The 17,584-nt window shown below is 46.5% G+C and overlaps 1 protein-coding gene across 1 annotated transcript in view; it reads left to right on the top strand.

The window, feature by feature from the left end:
• LOC135825092 (dynein axonemal heavy chain 3-like) overlaps positions 1-17,584 on the top strand; it is a 107,812-nt gene that overhangs the window by 53,256 nt on the left and 36,972 nt on the right. The window contains exons 41-58 of the mRNA XM_065337830.1: positions 491-578; positions 3,858-3,988; positions 4,573-4,704; positions 5,137-5,251; positions 5,674-5,816; positions 7,934-8,095; positions 8,556-8,675; positions 9,134-9,291; positions 10,044-10,124; positions 10,498-10,681; positions 11,339-11,524; positions 12,328-12,554; positions 13,236-13,352; positions 14,185-14,280; positions 14,570-14,697; positions 15,003-15,127; positions 16,193-16,378; positions 16,906-17,073. Of these exons, the coding sequence (XP_065193902.1) occupies positions 491-578; positions 3,858-3,988; positions 4,573-4,704; positions 5,137-5,251; positions 5,674-5,816; positions 7,934-8,095; positions 8,556-8,675; positions 9,134-9,291; positions 10,044-10,124; positions 10,498-10,681; positions 11,339-11,524; positions 12,328-12,554; positions 13,236-13,352; positions 14,185-14,280; positions 14,570-14,697; positions 15,003-15,127; positions 16,193-16,378; positions 16,906-17,073 (2,547 nt within the window). The remainder of the gene's footprint in view (positions 1-490; positions 579-3,857; positions 3,989-4,572; positions 4,705-5,136; positions 5,252-5,673; positions 5,817-7,933; positions 8,096-8,555; positions 8,676-9,133; positions 9,292-10,043; positions 10,125-10,497; positions 10,682-11,338; positions 11,525-12,327; positions 12,555-13,235; positions 13,353-14,184; positions 14,281-14,569; positions 14,698-15,002; positions 15,128-16,192; positions 16,379-16,905; positions 17,074-17,584) is intronic.

The raw sequence follows: 17,584 nt of genomic DNA, 5'->3' as shown, positions 1-17,584 counted from the left end.
GGTCGATTTCATGAAAAGTTTTTTTTCGGAATACTTGGACATCGGAAAAGCTTCAGCTCCACAATCCATCTTCAGTATCATGTTGATAAATTTCGATTTTGCTACAGTTCGTTCTTCTATGATTGTTATGAAGGGCAGGGTTGAAAAGGAGCGGGAAGAGGGGTGCGCTGAGAGTGTGTGGATGAACATATGAATGTTTCGCGATGCACAGAATGACTCGAGAGAGCTGGCAACCGTCCCCAGTCCCTTGCCTGTCTGATTATAACATGCGACTGGATCCGTTCGGTAAAATGCATTCCTCTTGTTCGTATCTTATCTCTAACCAGACATTCTCCCATCACTCTCCAAATAGTCTCTGGGCCACACCAATCACTGAAAAAGAATGAAATTATCCGAATTTTTGGACAGGGCCCATCTTCGGTACCTAAATCTCTGAATTCCTCTTGTTCATACCTCATCCCTGCATTCTTTCTTCTGTTGTGTTGTTCAGGTGTTGTATCGTATCATTAACCCCAAGTCCATCACCATGGCGCAACTGTATGGCAGCTTTGATCCTGTGTCACATGAATGGTCTGATGGTAAGTAAGCCTCTGTTACTACAGTGCTGCTCGGTGAAATCCAGTCGCGTCACTCAGGTTTGCGCCTTGCACCATTTTGCAGCCCAGTGTTCGCAGGTCTAGGGCTGCGCAACGCCCGGCGCGTACTTGAGTGACGTGACTGGATTTCATTGAGTAGCACTGTACATTTATGAACCACTTCAAAAAGTATGCACAATGCATGTGCCAGTAAGGTGAAACGGAAAGGTGGCCCATAGTCAATTCTGTCCGTAAAGACATACGGCGTTAGAGACCTCCAAAGATGTAGAAAATCCAGACAGGGAAACCAAAATTATGGACAGAAAGGAAACGCTGCCTGCCCGCAAATCAAAATCAGTCAAAATTAGCGGCTGGATAAGGGTTAACTGCTGAGCTTGGTATAGTGAGTGCGGTGCTTATCTCCTCTCCCTAGTTGCCTTTTCCTCCCCTCCCCTCCCCCCCCCCCCTTCCAAAGTAATATGCCCAGTATCAGATGCGTTTCCTTGGTGTGCTAGTTTCGAAAATCAGTCCTGACTGCTAGTATATCCAAGTTAACCCTTTAAGAGCCGCCCCATACTTGAATGCGTCGTAAACGACGCATTCAAATGCAAAACTTCAAAAGATCGTAACTCAGTCCAATCTCGCTCAAATCCATCGATCGAAATATCCAGGGCGAAGAGAAAACTCTGACCTGTCGGAAGAAACAATCCGCGAAGCGCTGCAAGCAACGGTTCCTGAGATAAATCACTCGTAAGTTGAGCCGCGATCGCGGCAATTTCAAAAGCGCGCAGTGCAACTTTAGTATTGAGAATTTTGAGACTTTTCGTCACTCTGGTTTACTCGAATTTGCACGGGTTTCACTGTTGATATTGTCAAGAGTACACAGCAAAAAAATTGGAACTCCACGATGGAGTAAAATGAAATATCTGGAGCGGGACGCAATTGGACGCATTTGGGGCATTTTTCGTACTGTCGCTGCGATCTAGCGCTGGATAGACGGTGTGCTGGCTATCATGATCGACCTCATTCTCTTCCTCTCGCGGAGACCGTTCCAGGAAGCCCTAGATTGTGAGGATTGAGTGAGTAGAACTGAAGCTATGATTCGAGGAACACGAAAAAATGCAGAATTTTGAAAATTTCCTGTGGCTCTTAAAGGGTTAAATTTGAGAAATCGGCCTGAAGCCGTTCATGAACTAGGCAACATGTCCCAGGGCTCAGGAATGCATAGGTTGGGAGGGGTGTAGCATCTACGACTCCGCTGCTATCTTGGTTGCTATTTGTGAGATTTGCGTGCGAAAAAAACATAATATTATTATGATGTGCGCAAAGTGACCTCTACAATACCGGCACATCCGCATACAAATCATCACTACAGAACCGTCTGGGTCATAGATCACAAAAGAACCACCTGGGTCATAGGCGACCCCTTCCTGCTCTGCCAGATCATCACTGATGCCCTTCGTCAACCTTCTTCTCTTCTGCCCAGCCTTTTTTGGTCACCCTCAAGCTCCTCACCTTCCTCTAGCTTTGATATCTTAACGTCTGTCGAAATTTATGCTAGGACTACTAGCCAGCTACAGTGTACCAGCAACGACGGAAACCTGGACTAAAGAACGTAGCTCTCCCTGCAGTGAACAGAGAAATCTCTAACACTGTTACTGATAAAGTGATGGTGTCATGGTGGACACACTCTCCGTGCAATGGACGAAGAAATTTCTAACATTGCTACTCATTAAGTTATCTTTTCATGGTGAACACACTCTCTTTGCATCAGCTATCTGCTCTTGGTGGACAATACAATGATGAGTAGTCTTGCTGTCTGTTGAGGATGTGGAGTGCCAGGGTAATGCCCATACAGCCCTCCCTAATTTCTGCTAGGACTACTAGCCAGCTACAATGCACCAGCAACGCCGCTAACCTGGACTAAAGAACTTGGCTCTCCCTGCAGTGGGCAGAGAAAACTAACACTGCTACTGATAAAGAGATGGTTTCGTGGTGGAAACACTGTTTACCTGCTTCCTCCTCTTCAAGTCTGCTACTTGCATCAGCTATCTGCTCTAGGGGAACAATACTGGTGAACAGTCTTGCTTTCCGCTGATGTGGAGTGCAAGGGTAATGCCCATGCAGCCCTCCCTAATTTCAGCTATGCCAGCTACAGTGCACCAGCAACGCCGCGAACCTGGACTAAAGAAACTGCGGTGAGCAGCGAAATCTCTAACACTGCTACTGATAAAGTGATGCTGTCATGGTGGACATACTGTTTACATGCTTTGTCCTCCTATTCAAGTCTGCCACTTGCATCAGCTATCTGCTCTTGGTGGACAATACTGATGAGCGGTCTCGCTTTCCGTTGATATTGAGTGCAAGAGTAATGCCCATGTACCCCTCCATATTGCTTGTAGCCTATGACAAGCAAGTCGCTGACACTGTATAGAGCCTGCACTTGTCCATGGTCTTCTCTGTCTACCGACATTACCCTCTGATCGGTAGTCCACCCTCCAACTTCTTTCCAATCATCTACCTCTTCAGCTTGCGGAGGTTTGGGATGACACACTTTTCGACATTAAAAAAAGATCACAGTGCGCGTGACACTCGGCTGCAGGTCGAGTTTTCCGCATTCATAGGAACACCACCACCTTTTCGACATTGCCAGCACATCATCCTCCAGGATTGCTATATCTGGGCTGTGCGGGGCAGCATCGTTCACAGAGTTGAAATGTCCTGTATCGTCACCGCCGATGAAGGTGTGTGTGGCGTGTCTGTCGGAGTTGCAGCAACCGTTCCTGATACGTTGCTATTTATTCGATACCGAAGGAGAAGACTTTGGAACGGAAACATTTGTGTCATTGAAAACAAGAACATCATCTTTCCATTGCCTAATGCCGCGTGATTGTGAATAAATAAATGGTACCTGTCATAAAGAAAAATGGGTGTATGTGTGCATACATTCATGTACGTGTGCGCACATGCGGACCGTGTGTAAGTATTGGGTGCTGTTAAAGGTTAAGGTGACCAGCAGGTCTGAGTGAATTATCGGTATCTCACCTTACTAACCTCTTGTTACATCGTGTGTTGCTCCCTACGTGGGGGGCTTGCGCTATTCCTGCCGACTTGAATTCTCACTTGACTTCAAGAATTCAAGTCGGCAGGAATAGCACAAGCTCCCACGCAGGGAGCAACACACAATTCCCCAAGTATCGCCGAAGTCGCACCAACCTCTTCCTTACTGACCTTGTGTTACATGAATTTCAACGTGTACCACTATATGTGTACTGGCTGCAGGTGTACTGGCAAACACGTTCCGTGAGCAGGCGATGTCGACAACAGAGGATCGCAAGTGGATTGTATTTGACGGTCCGGTGGATGCAGTGTGGATTGAAAATATGAATACAGTGCTGGATGACAATAAGAAGGTAATCTGATTTCAGAAAACAGAAAATTTAGGCACAGAGAAACAGCTCCTGATTGGAATATATGTGTTAGTGTCTGTTTGTTTATTGAAATTCTGGGTGTGAAGCAGATGCACCGAAAGTACGAGAATAGATGTACGCCAACAATTTGTGGAATTACGGTATGCAGTATTCGCAAACTTAATGGCTGGCAGGAATTCGAGGAGCATGCACGAGTGTTTGTTGTGGGTGTGGGTTGGTAGTCATCATGTCGTGCACTTGCAGCCATGTTCATGGGACCAACAGTGCTATGAGGTAGCCTGCTGAATGGTCGGTTGATTTGTAGTGTGACCAATTTCAACTGTATCTGAAACGATGTATTCTTTGTGTAGACAATAGTTCTTCCTACCTCCCTCCTCCCCCCCCCCCCTCTCTCTCTCTCTCCTCTCTCTCCTCTCTCCTATCTCTCTCTCTCTCTCTCTCTCTCTCTCTCTCTCTCTCTCCTATTTCTCTCTCTCTCTCTCTCCTCTCTCCTCGACCCTCCGTCCTCTGTCCTCTGTCCTTTTCTCCTCTCTCTTCTTTTCTATTCTGTTGTTATACTATCACAGCTGTGTTTGATGAGTGGTGAAATTGTTCAAATGAGCAACAAGATGAACTTGATCTTTGAGCCCGAGGACCTGGAGGTAGCATCGCCTGCTACAGTCAGTCGATGTGGTATGATCTACATGGAACCGCACCAGGTAAGCAACTGTGGCACAATCAAAATATACTTGAGAGGCCAAACCTTTCACCCTGGCATTTATCCCTGTTCCTGGTGCCAGCAGACATTGCGGTGTGTAGAGTGTAGAGTAATCTTTTGTGTAGTAGTATACCGCTTTATCACGTGCTCCTGTAGCATCCTCTCTAGTGTGTGAGCCGCGGATCTGATATTATTTTTGGATTGTGTGCTTCTATCTTGAATTTCGAAGACCAAAGTTGCAATAATTAGGCTTCAATGCACAGTTAAGCTTTACTGGAAATCCAACATGTGTTAACAGCAAGGCAAGACCGACTTGCCATTCCAAACTCATACCAAAGCATAAACTTCTCATCTGCCCTCAAGCCGAGATGTCTGATGATAGTCACTGTGTGTGTGTGTTCATTGTGTCCGCCATATCTCTCTCTTTCTGTAGCTTGGCTGGCGACCACTGATGACGTCATACATGGAGTCTCTACCTAACAGTATTGTGGAGGAGCAGAAAGATCTACTGGAGCAGCTGTTTGACTGGCTGGTTGAGCCATGCTTGGGTGAGCACAGGTAGTAGTGTAGTCATGTAGGTCTCTGGTTGAGCCATGCTTGGGTGAGAACTGGTAGTCTAGGAGACTTACCGACAATTGCTCTATGGCTGAATATTGAAATAGCTACGGCAATGTTTTTGTATGCATAACCCACCAAGGGGTTCTTCAAAGGTTGCACTTTTTTTGGGGCCGCCCGTAAATAACAATAATTGCGAAACAAAAATTGAAGTTTGGTTGAACTGCTGTCTGCTTTGTCATTGAATTGAATACTGCTGACGTGATCTAGAAAGGATCGAAGTGTTGGTCGATGTATTTAGCAGGCTGTGTCGAGAAAATAAAAAAACTTGTGGTTGGAAATGTTTTTTGTTATCTATGGACAATTCCACACCTAACTCATTTACGCACTGCCCAATATGCTCGCTTTTCTGCAGAATATGTCCGTCTGGAGTGCAAGCAGTTTGTAGTGACATCATCGCTACATCTTGCCCGATGTATGATGTCATTGCTGAACAGTACAATGGATGAGCTGCTACACAATGGCGAGGACGGAAATGCAGATATTCCTATTGCACAGGTATGCTTCCAATAGACCCTTTGCACAATAACGGTCACGTGATCCGAGACGGGGCATCCTCTTCGATTTTTGTGCAGAGTATCAGTTGTTGAGCATGGTGGAACACTGTATTTTTCCATTTTGGAGATGGAGGGGAGAGCGTCGAGTGGTTTGCCATCGATGGCTGTGGAACCTGTGGACGAACTGTCAAATGAAGAATGGTCTGTGAAGGAACTGAACAGTTTTCTGCTGAATAAGGGTGCGTATCTGTCTGGAAAAGGAAGGAGTTGTTGGAGAGGTAAGTTTTCCGCATTCAGTGGATATTTCGGATTACTGTAGATTGAAATTGATTATTCTTTTCTCTACCTTCTCTCCCCTGTCGATGTAGAGAACACTTCTCTATGCAGAACCCTGATGCTCCTAGAACTAAGAAGGGCACCACTTCCTCGAGTGTACCTTCATCGTGCCCAACATTTCATGCGTCCCAGTGGATGAGTGATGAACCTCTGTTTCCCAGAGTGAGTGCCACAGCATGCTTGCTTGTCTCCAACGCAGGGGCAAGTCGCCGACGACAGTGAAGAGGGAGCTGATGGAGTAGTACAAGTGAACAGGCCCGTGGATAGTGTCCATGAGTTTTACTTTGGTGGCCATGTGCATAATGTGAAAGTCTGTCATATCGTGCACACAGCCACAGCTCGAACTCAGATGACTTTCTCCGCACACCTGAACGATGAGGCTGCGTCTCTCTCCACTTCAACATCAACAGCTCGAGCAGCGCCAGCAAGCAGTCGATCTTCCAATAGCGAAGACAGGGATGGGTCATGCCTTTTTCTCAAGCTCCAGAGTCTCTTGGCAGGGCGTTCCATATCTTCGCAAAAGCAAGGTCGGATGAAAGTCGTCATGGATAAAGTGTTCCGAGCACAACACTGGGAACGATATCGCAGCACTGCGGCCCTCTTCTCGCCAGATAGCCAGGATTCCAGAGTGTGGAATGCCAGCATCACCAGGGAACGCATGGAAAGACAAGTGGGTTTCTTAGACTAACGTTAGGGATGACGGTTGCTGCAAACAAGAACCCAACAGTGGTCCTTGGAAAGCGTTTCGGAACTTCTTCCTTCAGAACTAAAGAAACTTCAAATGAAAAAAGGCTGCGGAGTACATACATGAACATCGCGTCGGGACCGTGAAAACACAGCCTGTCACAGGAAACTTGATCACGTCCTGCAGCAAACCACGCATGCTGGTTGCATGCCAAGTGTGCAGCGCGTGCACAGCATGCCCCGTCTCGACCCCTCTCGCTTATTGTGCAAAGGGTCTATTGCAATGGCATGCATGTGATTAAACTGCAGTCTACAGTGAAACCTGTCAAGGCGGCCACTCAGGTTAGGTGACCACATATCCTAGACTCAGACCACTGTAACCAGGACCAAGGAATGCTATTTCCAGTCAAATGACCCTGGATGTGGAGACCACCCGGTAACAGAGAGCATGTTTTGAAGATCCCTGGAGAGGTCGTGTTAGACAGATTTCACTGTATTTGCATCTAGATTTCCAGGGTTGTTGTTGTTGTTGTTGTTGTTGTTGTTGTTGTTGTTGTGTTTATTTTAATTCGCAAGCCAAACGGGCAGATCTGCCCAATGAAAAGGTGGCGAATGCAGATAGAAAGCAGTAATTAATGAAATTGGGGAGGGATGTAATAAGGATAGAGGTGGAGAGAAACTAAGCCAGCTGATCATCAAACAGGACGTTTGGTACTCTAGGTACTAAGGGTGTGCGGGATCATGGTTCTTTTTGAATATCGGTTTGCTCGATACTCGGCTAGATTGTGTTTTCCGCATCCGTATGAACGCCACCAGCCTCAAGGATCAAGGCGAAGGTGCAGTTTATAGAAAGGTGGGAGTTGAGTTGATCAGACCCACCACCAAAGTGGTCCAATACCGAAAATCCCATTTGATTTGCGGTTTACTCACGTCTTGTTGTCATGGAGATGGGGGAGGGTATAACGCGTGTTGCGCATCGAACCTTAGCTTATGTCACGGTAGAGTCATTGGCCTCTCGATTATAAAGATGCATGCAGTGGAGTTTTAGTATCTGTTTATTGTGCGCTGGCCTGCCATGGTCTGTTGTGTTGTGTTCAGCGCCTCTCCTGGATGCCTGGATTGTTCTTCTTCGCTATTGCCTGGGGTGTCGGTGGCATGCTGACTGGAGACAGCAGGGTCAAGTTTGATCCGTTCTTTCGAACGTTGATCAGCGGCACGGATCAGGACAACCCCCGACCGAAGAGCTGCAAGATCAGCAAGGTGAGATGGCTGTCAGCGAATAGTGTTGTTGTTGATTTTTATTTTATTTTTTCACCAATTGCATGGACATTGTCGCCTTTTCACCCTCCCCAAGGTCCAAACAAACGAACATTCTATAAGGTTAGTTAACGAACGGATATGTTACTTATCGAACGAATATCGACTATTCTTTCGGGGAAATAGTTTAGAGCGGCTGTTCCTTCATGCACACATCCATGCACATACAATGGCGCAATTCAAGGTGACGACATCAGTACTAGTACTACTGGTACCATCGCAGGTCAACACTTCCAGAGCGCGCACACTTGTACATGTCACAACCCCCGTACACTTCCTTGAAACGAATATTCCAAAAGGGGAAAATATTCCTTCTATCGCGTTTCTAAACAGATATCAATCGAGTATATATTCCTTGCAACCCCAATTTGTATAATTATGTTGTTATTGCCTCTATGTACAGACTGCCCTGTTGCCAGAACAGCGGACAGTCTTCGACTACTACTTTATCAAGCAGGCTAATGGTGTTTGGGCACCTTGGACCGATTTGCTGGAGAAGCAGTCGATTGCCGCTAATGCAAAGGTATGCCGAGGCATCGTCCCACTGGAGTACATATGTGCTTCATTTCTCTGTGTGTGCAGGTATATTGACACTGACTGTGGGGCAATATGAGTATCATTTTGGGTTCATCATCATGTACAGTCAAATTCACGTATAACGACACTCGGCGGGGCATCAGAAAAGTGTCCTTATTCGCGAAGTGTCCTTATACCCGAAGTATCATTATTATATTATATTACAGTTAGATGGGACTTTGCTCTGGGCATGGAAATTCTGTCGTTATTCGCGAATTGTCGTTATATCCGCAGTCGTTATTAGCGAAGTTGACTATACTGTGTTCTGACCTAGCTGAGTCAACATGAAAACTAATTTACACACGAAACCTCAAGCCTGGCCCGACGTTTGTGTTACGTCATTCGTTCTATAATGTTATCACCGTAACCAGGTGCATTATGTGTCGTGTTCATTCGCTTTCTCAGCCGTCTGAGCTCATTATCTCCACGGTGGAGACAGTGAGACAGAGGTACTTCCTCCAGACACTCCTATCACACGAGGTACCGACTCTCTTTGTCGGACCAACGGGAACTGGCAAGTCAGCCATCACCAACAGTTATCTCATGGGCCTGCCCAAAGAAAAGTAAGAATAAAAGCAGAGCTATTCTATCACCATCATTATTGGGCATCACTGCCCGTTTGGTTTCTGATGTAAAATAAAACTTCAAACTTCAAACAATTAACTATGCTGTCATGTCCACACACATACAAAGCAACGTAGTAAGTTAGAATCCAGAACGTTTTCCTGTGACCTTCAGTGGAATAACGTCACTGATCAGGAACATGAAGAGTCCATAGCCCCAAGAGTGTGCAACTCTGTACATGGAGATCCGCGCGGCGGAATTCCAACATTACGTCAAACATGACGTACACGTTCGTTGCGCTTGCACTACTCCCTGGTTCCAAGCACCGCGGAATGCGGAGTTTTGTCCTCTGTGCCTCAGCGGCATGACGTAATGTTGGAACTCCGCAGCGCAGTAGGCATACAGCAGCCAGACCCCAGTTGCACACTCTTGGGCTTATGGACTCTTGGTAACATGGATATAACTCACTATTTCAGCCCAGTCTTTAATTGCCAGTCAGTCAGCAGGAAGTGCGAGCTCTGACGACCATAGCACCAACCACCTTCATGTCTTTAGAGATTTGGAACGCCACCGTTGAGTATGGGCATATCTCTCCTGTCTGTAACTATGCCTTCTTCATACCAGGGTGATTTGCCATGTAACCTTGTATGCCTGGAAATCACAACTTTCATAGCTACCAATAGGTCGTACAGTGCAGTTGCAGTGGCCCTTCATGATCCAACACTGTCACGGTCTGATTGTTTCTGCCTAGGTATCTGCCAAACGTGGTCAACTTCTCAGCGCGTACCACAGCCAGTATGACACAAGACATCATGATGGCCAAGCTGGACAGGTGTGTAGTGTAGTGATTGCAGATTCTCATGTTCAACATCTCCAGTATTGGATATTGGAACCAGGTCGGTCTCGTTGTCTAGGTGACGGCTAATCAGCAACGTCCCCGCCAAGGGTCTTGTTAGAGTTTGAAGCCCGCTGAATCGGAATTTTACCATTCTTTGAAAATCATGTGTTTGTGTGTATCTTGCCTCAGACAAATGTTTTTGGCTATTTTGTTTGTGTGTGCACGCGTGTGTGTACCTTTAACCGTGTGTGCACGTCTGTCTGTTTTGTGTGTGTGTGTATGTGTGTATGTGTGTGTATGTGTATGTGTGTATGTGTATGTGCGTCTATGTGTGCCTGTGTGCCTGTGTGTGTGCTGTAATTTACAGACGTCGCAAGGGAGTGTACGGTCCACCGATGGGCAAGAAGTGCATTGTGTTCGTCGACGACCTTAACATGCCGGCTAAGGAGAAGTACGGCGCCCAGCCACCCATCGAGTTGCTACGACAACTCATAGATCATCAGCACTGGTATGATAAGAAAGATACGTCGCGAGTGGACCTCATTGACGTGGTAAGTATGCGCTCAGCCACTGCATTGGTCACAACCACCAAGTCTTTCCTAGCGTTCCCGGTAAAAAAGGAACGCCTGTTGGGAGTTCCTTAGTAGAATAATAAATTCTACTACTTGGAAGGGTGTTTTTATTGACCACATAAAATGATGATGCAAAGAAAGAAAAGGACACTGGAAACATGATGCTGGATTTGAAAGAAGAAGAGAAACAGGAAGAAGAAAAGAAACCCGACCAAGAGAACTCAAGCATAGCACCCAGGAGGCGAAAATGAACTCAATCCCGAGCATAAGCTCAATCCGCCACTACTACTGCTGCACTGCAACGATACTGCTTTGGCTGTAGTCACAAGTGACCTGATGTTTGTATTGTGCAAGAAACTCGCGAGTTGGGACGAACTCTGTAAACCTTCTTTGTGCCGTTATGCCTTTGTGTGTGTGTGCGTGTATGTTTATATGTTTGTGTTTTTGTGTGTGTGTTTGTTTTTTACTTGAAACCACGTACCCAATTCGTACAACAAGAAAGAAAGAGGAAATGACAAAATGCGTGTGTGTGTGTACGTGTGTGTGTTTTTGTGTGTTTATGTGTGGTTGCATGTGGTTGCATGTGTGTGTATGTGCCCGACTGCCCGTGTACCCACATGTGTCTGTAATGCACAGATCATGCTATGTGCTATGGGTCCACCTGGAGGTGGTCGTAATCACATCACGGGGCGCATCACACGACATTTCAATGTCGTCGGTATCGAGTCATTCGATGACAACACAATGACCAAGATATTCACTTCAATTGTGGACTGGCATTTCGGACATGGCTTCGACGCTACCTTCAACCGACTTGGAAAGGTACACAAGCTTGATATTCAAGATGAGCCATTGTCGTGTACGCCTGGTTTATGTGTTGATATATCATTGATGCAGACAATTTGGATTTGGGTTTTGACCACTTTGTGATGGGTTTCAGATACTCATATCCACCGGAGCTGCATCTGTGCCTTGATCCTTGAGGGTAGTGGCGTTCCTACGGATACGGAAAACGCAGTCTGAATGGGTCACACGCGAGTTGTGAAATTTTAAATTCACTTTATTTCCTTTATACCCGGTTTGAACTTTAGCCTACTGGATTAAAGTCAACAAGTATTCGGTGCATATTTGATATTTATTTTCGGCTATTTTCGGCCTGGTCATGTCTGGACGAAAATTTGTTGCGGCCGAAATTTTGTTTCGCACGGTTCAGTGTGATAGCGTGTACAGCAATACAGGCCGAAAATTTGATGCGGCCAAAATGGATTTTAGCCCTGGGAGGCCGAAAGTTGAATGGGCTGAAAATTTGTCGACTTACAGTAACAGAAACCTAGCTCTTGTTTGTAACAGTTCTTCTCATGGTTTCTTACAGGAATAAGCCTAGCCTTTCTGTGCAAACTCATGTTACATTGCCATGCCGATAGCACTGCTGCTAGTTTTGTGTCCTTAGATTGGTCCGTGCCGTGTTTGTAGTGTGATCATAATTTGTATTGTTGTTGTCGCTGCTGTTGCTGCTGTTGCTTCTTCTTCTGCTGCTGCTACTCTTGCTGCTGCTGCCGCTGTTACTGCTGCTTTCGCAACTGCTTTTGCTCCTGCTGCTACTGTTGCTGCCGCTGCAATGACAGGTTATGATAGCAGCTACGATGGACGTTTACAAATGGGCCGTATCTCATTTCCTGCCCACGCCCACCAAGTCGCACTACGTGTTCAACTTGCGTGACTTTGCACGTGTTGTGCGAGGTGTGCTGCTGGTGCCTGCAACGCACTTGAAGGAAGGAGACAAGCTGAGCCGTCTGTGGATTCATGAGGTTTACCGCGTCTTCTACGACCGCCTCGTTGATGATGGAGATAGGTTAGTGGTCTGACGTTGGTTGAGCTCTAGGACGTGCGTGCGTGCGTGCGTGCGTGTGTGTGTGTAATGTCACTCCAAATAGCTGTATGGTGTAGACCAGGCTGAATAGTGACGGTCAATTCTTCAGCCTTGCAAGCTGTTGAATGGTGTAATCCCAGCACAAGTTGCTATGGCTTCTGCCGTAGCATTGCTATCATCGCCTCCGGCGATGGGCGTCAAAGGTCAGGTCAGGTGTGTATGTGTGTGTATGTGTGAAAGAGAGAGAGAGGGGCGTTGGGGGGTGAGCAAATTATGAAGGTATTCTGTGTAAATATGAGGTCAATGGAACTACTACTAGTAAGCAGCTGATTCTCCAAGCACACCGTGCTGTAACATCAAAAACATAATATATCATTTCTCAGCCTTGTGTGAGACCTCCGTTCCCTGGTGTAGCACACCGATTGCCCCAAAGACATGACCATGTCAGCTTTACTGGTGCGTGCATATGTGTGTTTGTGTGTGTACATGTGTATACGTAATTACGTGTGTGTGTGTACCTGTGTGTACGTGTGTATGTGTAATTACGTGTGTGTGTACCTGTGTGTACGTGTGTATGTGTAATTACGTGTGTGTGTACCTGTGTGTACGTGTCTACGCGTGTGAACGTATGCATTTGCCGCACTCTTCCCCAATCCTGTACAGAGTGATGTTCTTTGGCATGATGAAGGAGCAGGTCAACGAGCACTTCAAGGTCACACTGGACAAGCTATTCCTGCATCTGGCCACTCCTGGAAAGGCGTTGGAAGACGACAACATGAGGTTAGTCGCAGTGTTATCTCAACATGGTGGCCTTCTCAGAGTTTTCACCATCACTGGTATAGCTCTGCAGGGGCGTAGATGGACTCCCCTTTAACCCATTGAACGCTGATGACGTCTATAGACGTCATTGAAAATGCCCCCCATGCGCGGGATGACGTCTATAGACGTCATGGGATATATAGTGATTTCCGTCACTATCAGGTGTGTAAAAGCACTGTTAGTCAGTTGGATCATGATCCTGCCTCTTGTACGATAGGTCGTCGGTACGAATCCCGCTTGATAACACTATGCGTCTTTTTTTCTTCTCTTTTCAGCGATCTTTCAGTCGCAATTGCACACATTTAGCGTATTTCACGCAATTTGAGCAAACTTGCGTCCCCTATTGTGAAGCGCTATTCTTTTCGGGGACTGTATCGATTCTGTCACCCTGTGGTTGATAGTCTTGGCAATCATTTCCAAAATATTTGAGGACCCAGTTGCCAGAACCCTGGAGTTTTAGAACTTTCTATTTGCCTTGTTTTTAGCATTTTATATGCAGAGTACCATAGGCAAGGCCCAGTAGCGCTGAATGGGTTAAAAGGGGCCGCAAAGCCGAATATATGTAGGATGGCTGGTGCATGTCATTCATGGTCATTATGTGCATGCTGAACGGAGGTGAGATATTTTAAGGGGTGCCCCATGCTGGCTACACGCCAGGCTGTATGTACAGCACTGGTATGCCATGTGCTGTATAAAAACCACTGTGCTGAATTAGCCCCGTTGCCTTGCTGACTTACTATGGGATTTTCTCACACGCATGATTCTTGTATTCATCTCTATCATGTCTCTGCAGGAGTTTATTCTTTGGAGACTACATGTCCCCGGAAGCTGATGTCAAGACGTACGATGAAGTCGCCGACTTGTCAGAGCTCACCGCCACCATGGAGAGGTAATGTGTACAAATGTGCATGATTTCACAGCCCAGTGTTCGCAGGTCAAGAGCTGGGGGATGCCCGGCGTGTACTTGAGTGACTCGATCGGGGGATTTCATTCAGCACGACTGTACTTTTGTTCATTTGTTTGTCAAGCGAAACTTTCTAAGCTGGTTATGTTCCTCAACACAAGTTGTATAAATAGTTGGTGGACAAGCCATTGGTTGGCCCTTCTCAGTACAAGTTGTATCGGCAGGTGGTAAGACAATTTTGTGAATTTTCCTTTCTTTCGGTTTGTGATTGCAGTTATTTGGACGATTACAATCAGATGAGTAAAGCACCAATGGCTCTAGTCATGTTCCGTTTTGCTATTGAACACATCTCCCGTATCAGCCGTGTGCTCAAGCAAGATGACGGACATGCTCTCCTCGTTGGTAAGGATTTACGGGTGAACTGTGTGTGTGTGTGTGTGTGTGTGTGTTTGTGTTAAATTAATGTGTGTGTGAGCACGTGTGTGTGTGCATGTGGGTGTGCACATGTCCAGGTGAGTGCACATGCATGTGGGAAGGGGTTGAAGATCGCAGGTACGCACGCGGTAGTCTAGGATATTCGTCATGAACTCCGTTCCGCTGTGAACTATATCTTAGGGACATTCTATAACATTATAGGATAGCGGAAACAAGGCATGAAGTCAAACTGTACCCTCCATTGACTATCCACTGTGTTATTTTTTTGTCAGGTGTGGGTGGCAGTGGTCGACAGAGTGCATCGAAAATGGCAGCTTTTATGGCTGACTATGACCTATTCCAGATTGAACTGACCAAGAACTACACCACAGTGGAATGGAGAGATGACTTGAAGAAGGTGAGCTGCAGTGTTGCCGTTACGCTGGTATTTGCTGATGAAGAGGCATAAAATTCCATTCATGTTGGCGCAAGTGCCAGTCTGAGTAGCTCGAATAATCTACTCAATACAAAAGAGTGCAAAATAATGTACACACATGCCCCCCCCCCCCCCCACACACACACACACAGGCACATGAACAACTTGAACCTTGAACATGCCCATTGCCAACAGCAATGATAGCGCAGGAACCATCTGCTAGATTTTACAGTACGGAACGTGGCACTTGAGATCCCCGGGACGGCAGACCTTTCCGCCTGTAAAGCGGAAGCCAGAGTCAGGATCAGGGGGAGCACGGGCGGGCAGGTGACAGTTAGCAATCTGCCTCCAGGCAGAGCGATCCTGGGCAGCAGCAAACCAGCAGTCAGAAGGCACAGGAGGGCTGATGCAGCGGAGATTATCTATGATGACATCACGCCGCCGCGTGCGTGGACCATGGCAAGGATGCGTTGCAGAGAGCTCCCCAAAGAAAACACATACACACACGCAAAAAGATCTGCGCACACACACACACACACGCACACACACACGCACACACACACACACACACACACACACACACACACACACACACACACACACACACACATACACACACATGCATGCACACATACACAAGGAAGATCTTGTGGCCAGGCACAAGGGGTACATGGATGCGGCAAATGGGATTTCGGACTTGTACCAGTGGTTGCGAGACTTATCCTCTCCCCCCCCCCCCCCCCCACCGTTAGGCACTGCGTCTGCCGCTGGATTTCCCCGGGTGATATTGGCCGTCGTGAGTTCCCCCGGGAACAGACACGATAATTGACTCTATATAATCATTCTCTTATTCGAAACTCGGGCGTTTAATTAATGTAGAAAGGAAAACATGTACATGTATCAGCTTTGTCAACTTTTGTGCATAAGCTGTTGCACTTTCTAACTGTATAATTATAGTATCTAGTTACAGTGGTGGAGAGTTATCTGAACTTGTATCCGTAATGTCCTTTTCCTTTCTACATCCTCTCATTCCCTTGTGATTTCTAGATCATGATGAAGGCGGGCATAGAAGGTAAACAGCTGGTGTTCCTCTTCAGCGATAATCAGATCAAAGACGAGTCGTTTGTGGAAGATATCAATATGATCCTGAATACCGGAGATGTCCCTAACCTCTTTGCTGCTGATGAGAAAGCTGATGTCATCGAGAAGATGCAAGGCATAGCAAGAGCTGAGGTAGGCGCCGTATGGCGAGTGTGTATGGCGAGTGTGTATGGCGAGTGTGTGTGTGTGTGTGTGTGTGTGTGTGTGTGTGTGTGTGTGTGTGTGTGTGTATCTGTGTGTTTTCGATGCTGCTGGAGGCGGTGGTGGTGGGAGGGGTACTTACATGTGTTTGGAGGTGCTGACGTGTGTAGAGGGTTGGGGATAATGACTTTCTAGAAAACTAGAAGATATTAATGATTGGACTGATAGGTACCTGTCCCCGGTGGTGGGTAGGGGTGTTTTTGGGGCGTGTGGGGGTGGGGGGGGGGGGAGGGCATGGTATCAGAGACATCTGAAGGAGTATTCAATATGTACGGTACATGTATATAGATTTTGTTTTAGAGGTATCAGCAAATTGTTTTGAAAAACAATATCCCGCCTCCGGCCCCCTCCAACTTTTCTCTGCATGGGGTGTTGTTTGATGCTGACTGAATTGTTCACTTTGCGGTTTGATAATTTTTATATTATTTTGTGGTGAATATGTTGATGGTATTATACAGGGTCGTAAGATAGAAGCTACTCCTCTCGCCATGTTCAACTTCTTTGTGGAGCGTGTCAAGGCACGACTGCATATCGTACTGTGCATGAGTCCAATCGGCGACGCGTTACGCAATCGACTGCGAATGTTCCCCTCGCTGATCAATTGCTGCACCATTGACTGGTTCCAGGTGAGAAGTAGGGATTCTCATTACTGTTCTTTCCAGGGTATAAGCCGCTCTTTGAACACTCAAAATTCAACTAAAAAAAGAGGTATTTTTCCCACTTATGATAGGAACAAGAAAATGGATTCTGGGTTTCAATAATATTTTTGTTATGAAATACACAGTCATACATGTCGAGCAAGTAACGTAGTTGCGTGATGTCTGCGGCCTTCATCCTATTCATAGCTGTATTAAAAAAGAGGGGTATGGCTTATACTCCGATGATCAAATTGATGGTGATCAATAGGGAAGTTGTCTGTATTTTGTAGGAAGAAATGGGGTGCGCTTATAATCCGGAGAATGCCGTATTTGCCGAAATGCGGCGCCCTGAACATCAAGCCAAATGAATCTCCAGGTCTACAGCAATGGCGTTCGTGAGGGATATTTGCTGCATAGGATAACGCGCTTGTAAGCCCTTTTCAACGCCGGTCAAGGATTCAGCTTTCCATTGAAGCCCAATGCATTCATGTCTAGCTTA

This window comes from Sycon ciliatum, chromosome 9 (genome assembly GCF_964019385.1).
Source record: "Sycon ciliatum chromosome 9, ocSycCili1.1, whole genome shotgun sequence".
NCBI lineage: Eukaryota > Metazoa > Porifera > Calcarea > Leucosolenida > Sycettidae > Sycon > Sycon ciliatum.
Note: the sequence above shows the minus strand (reverse complement) of the source record. Positions and strands in the feature narration are given on the sequence as shown.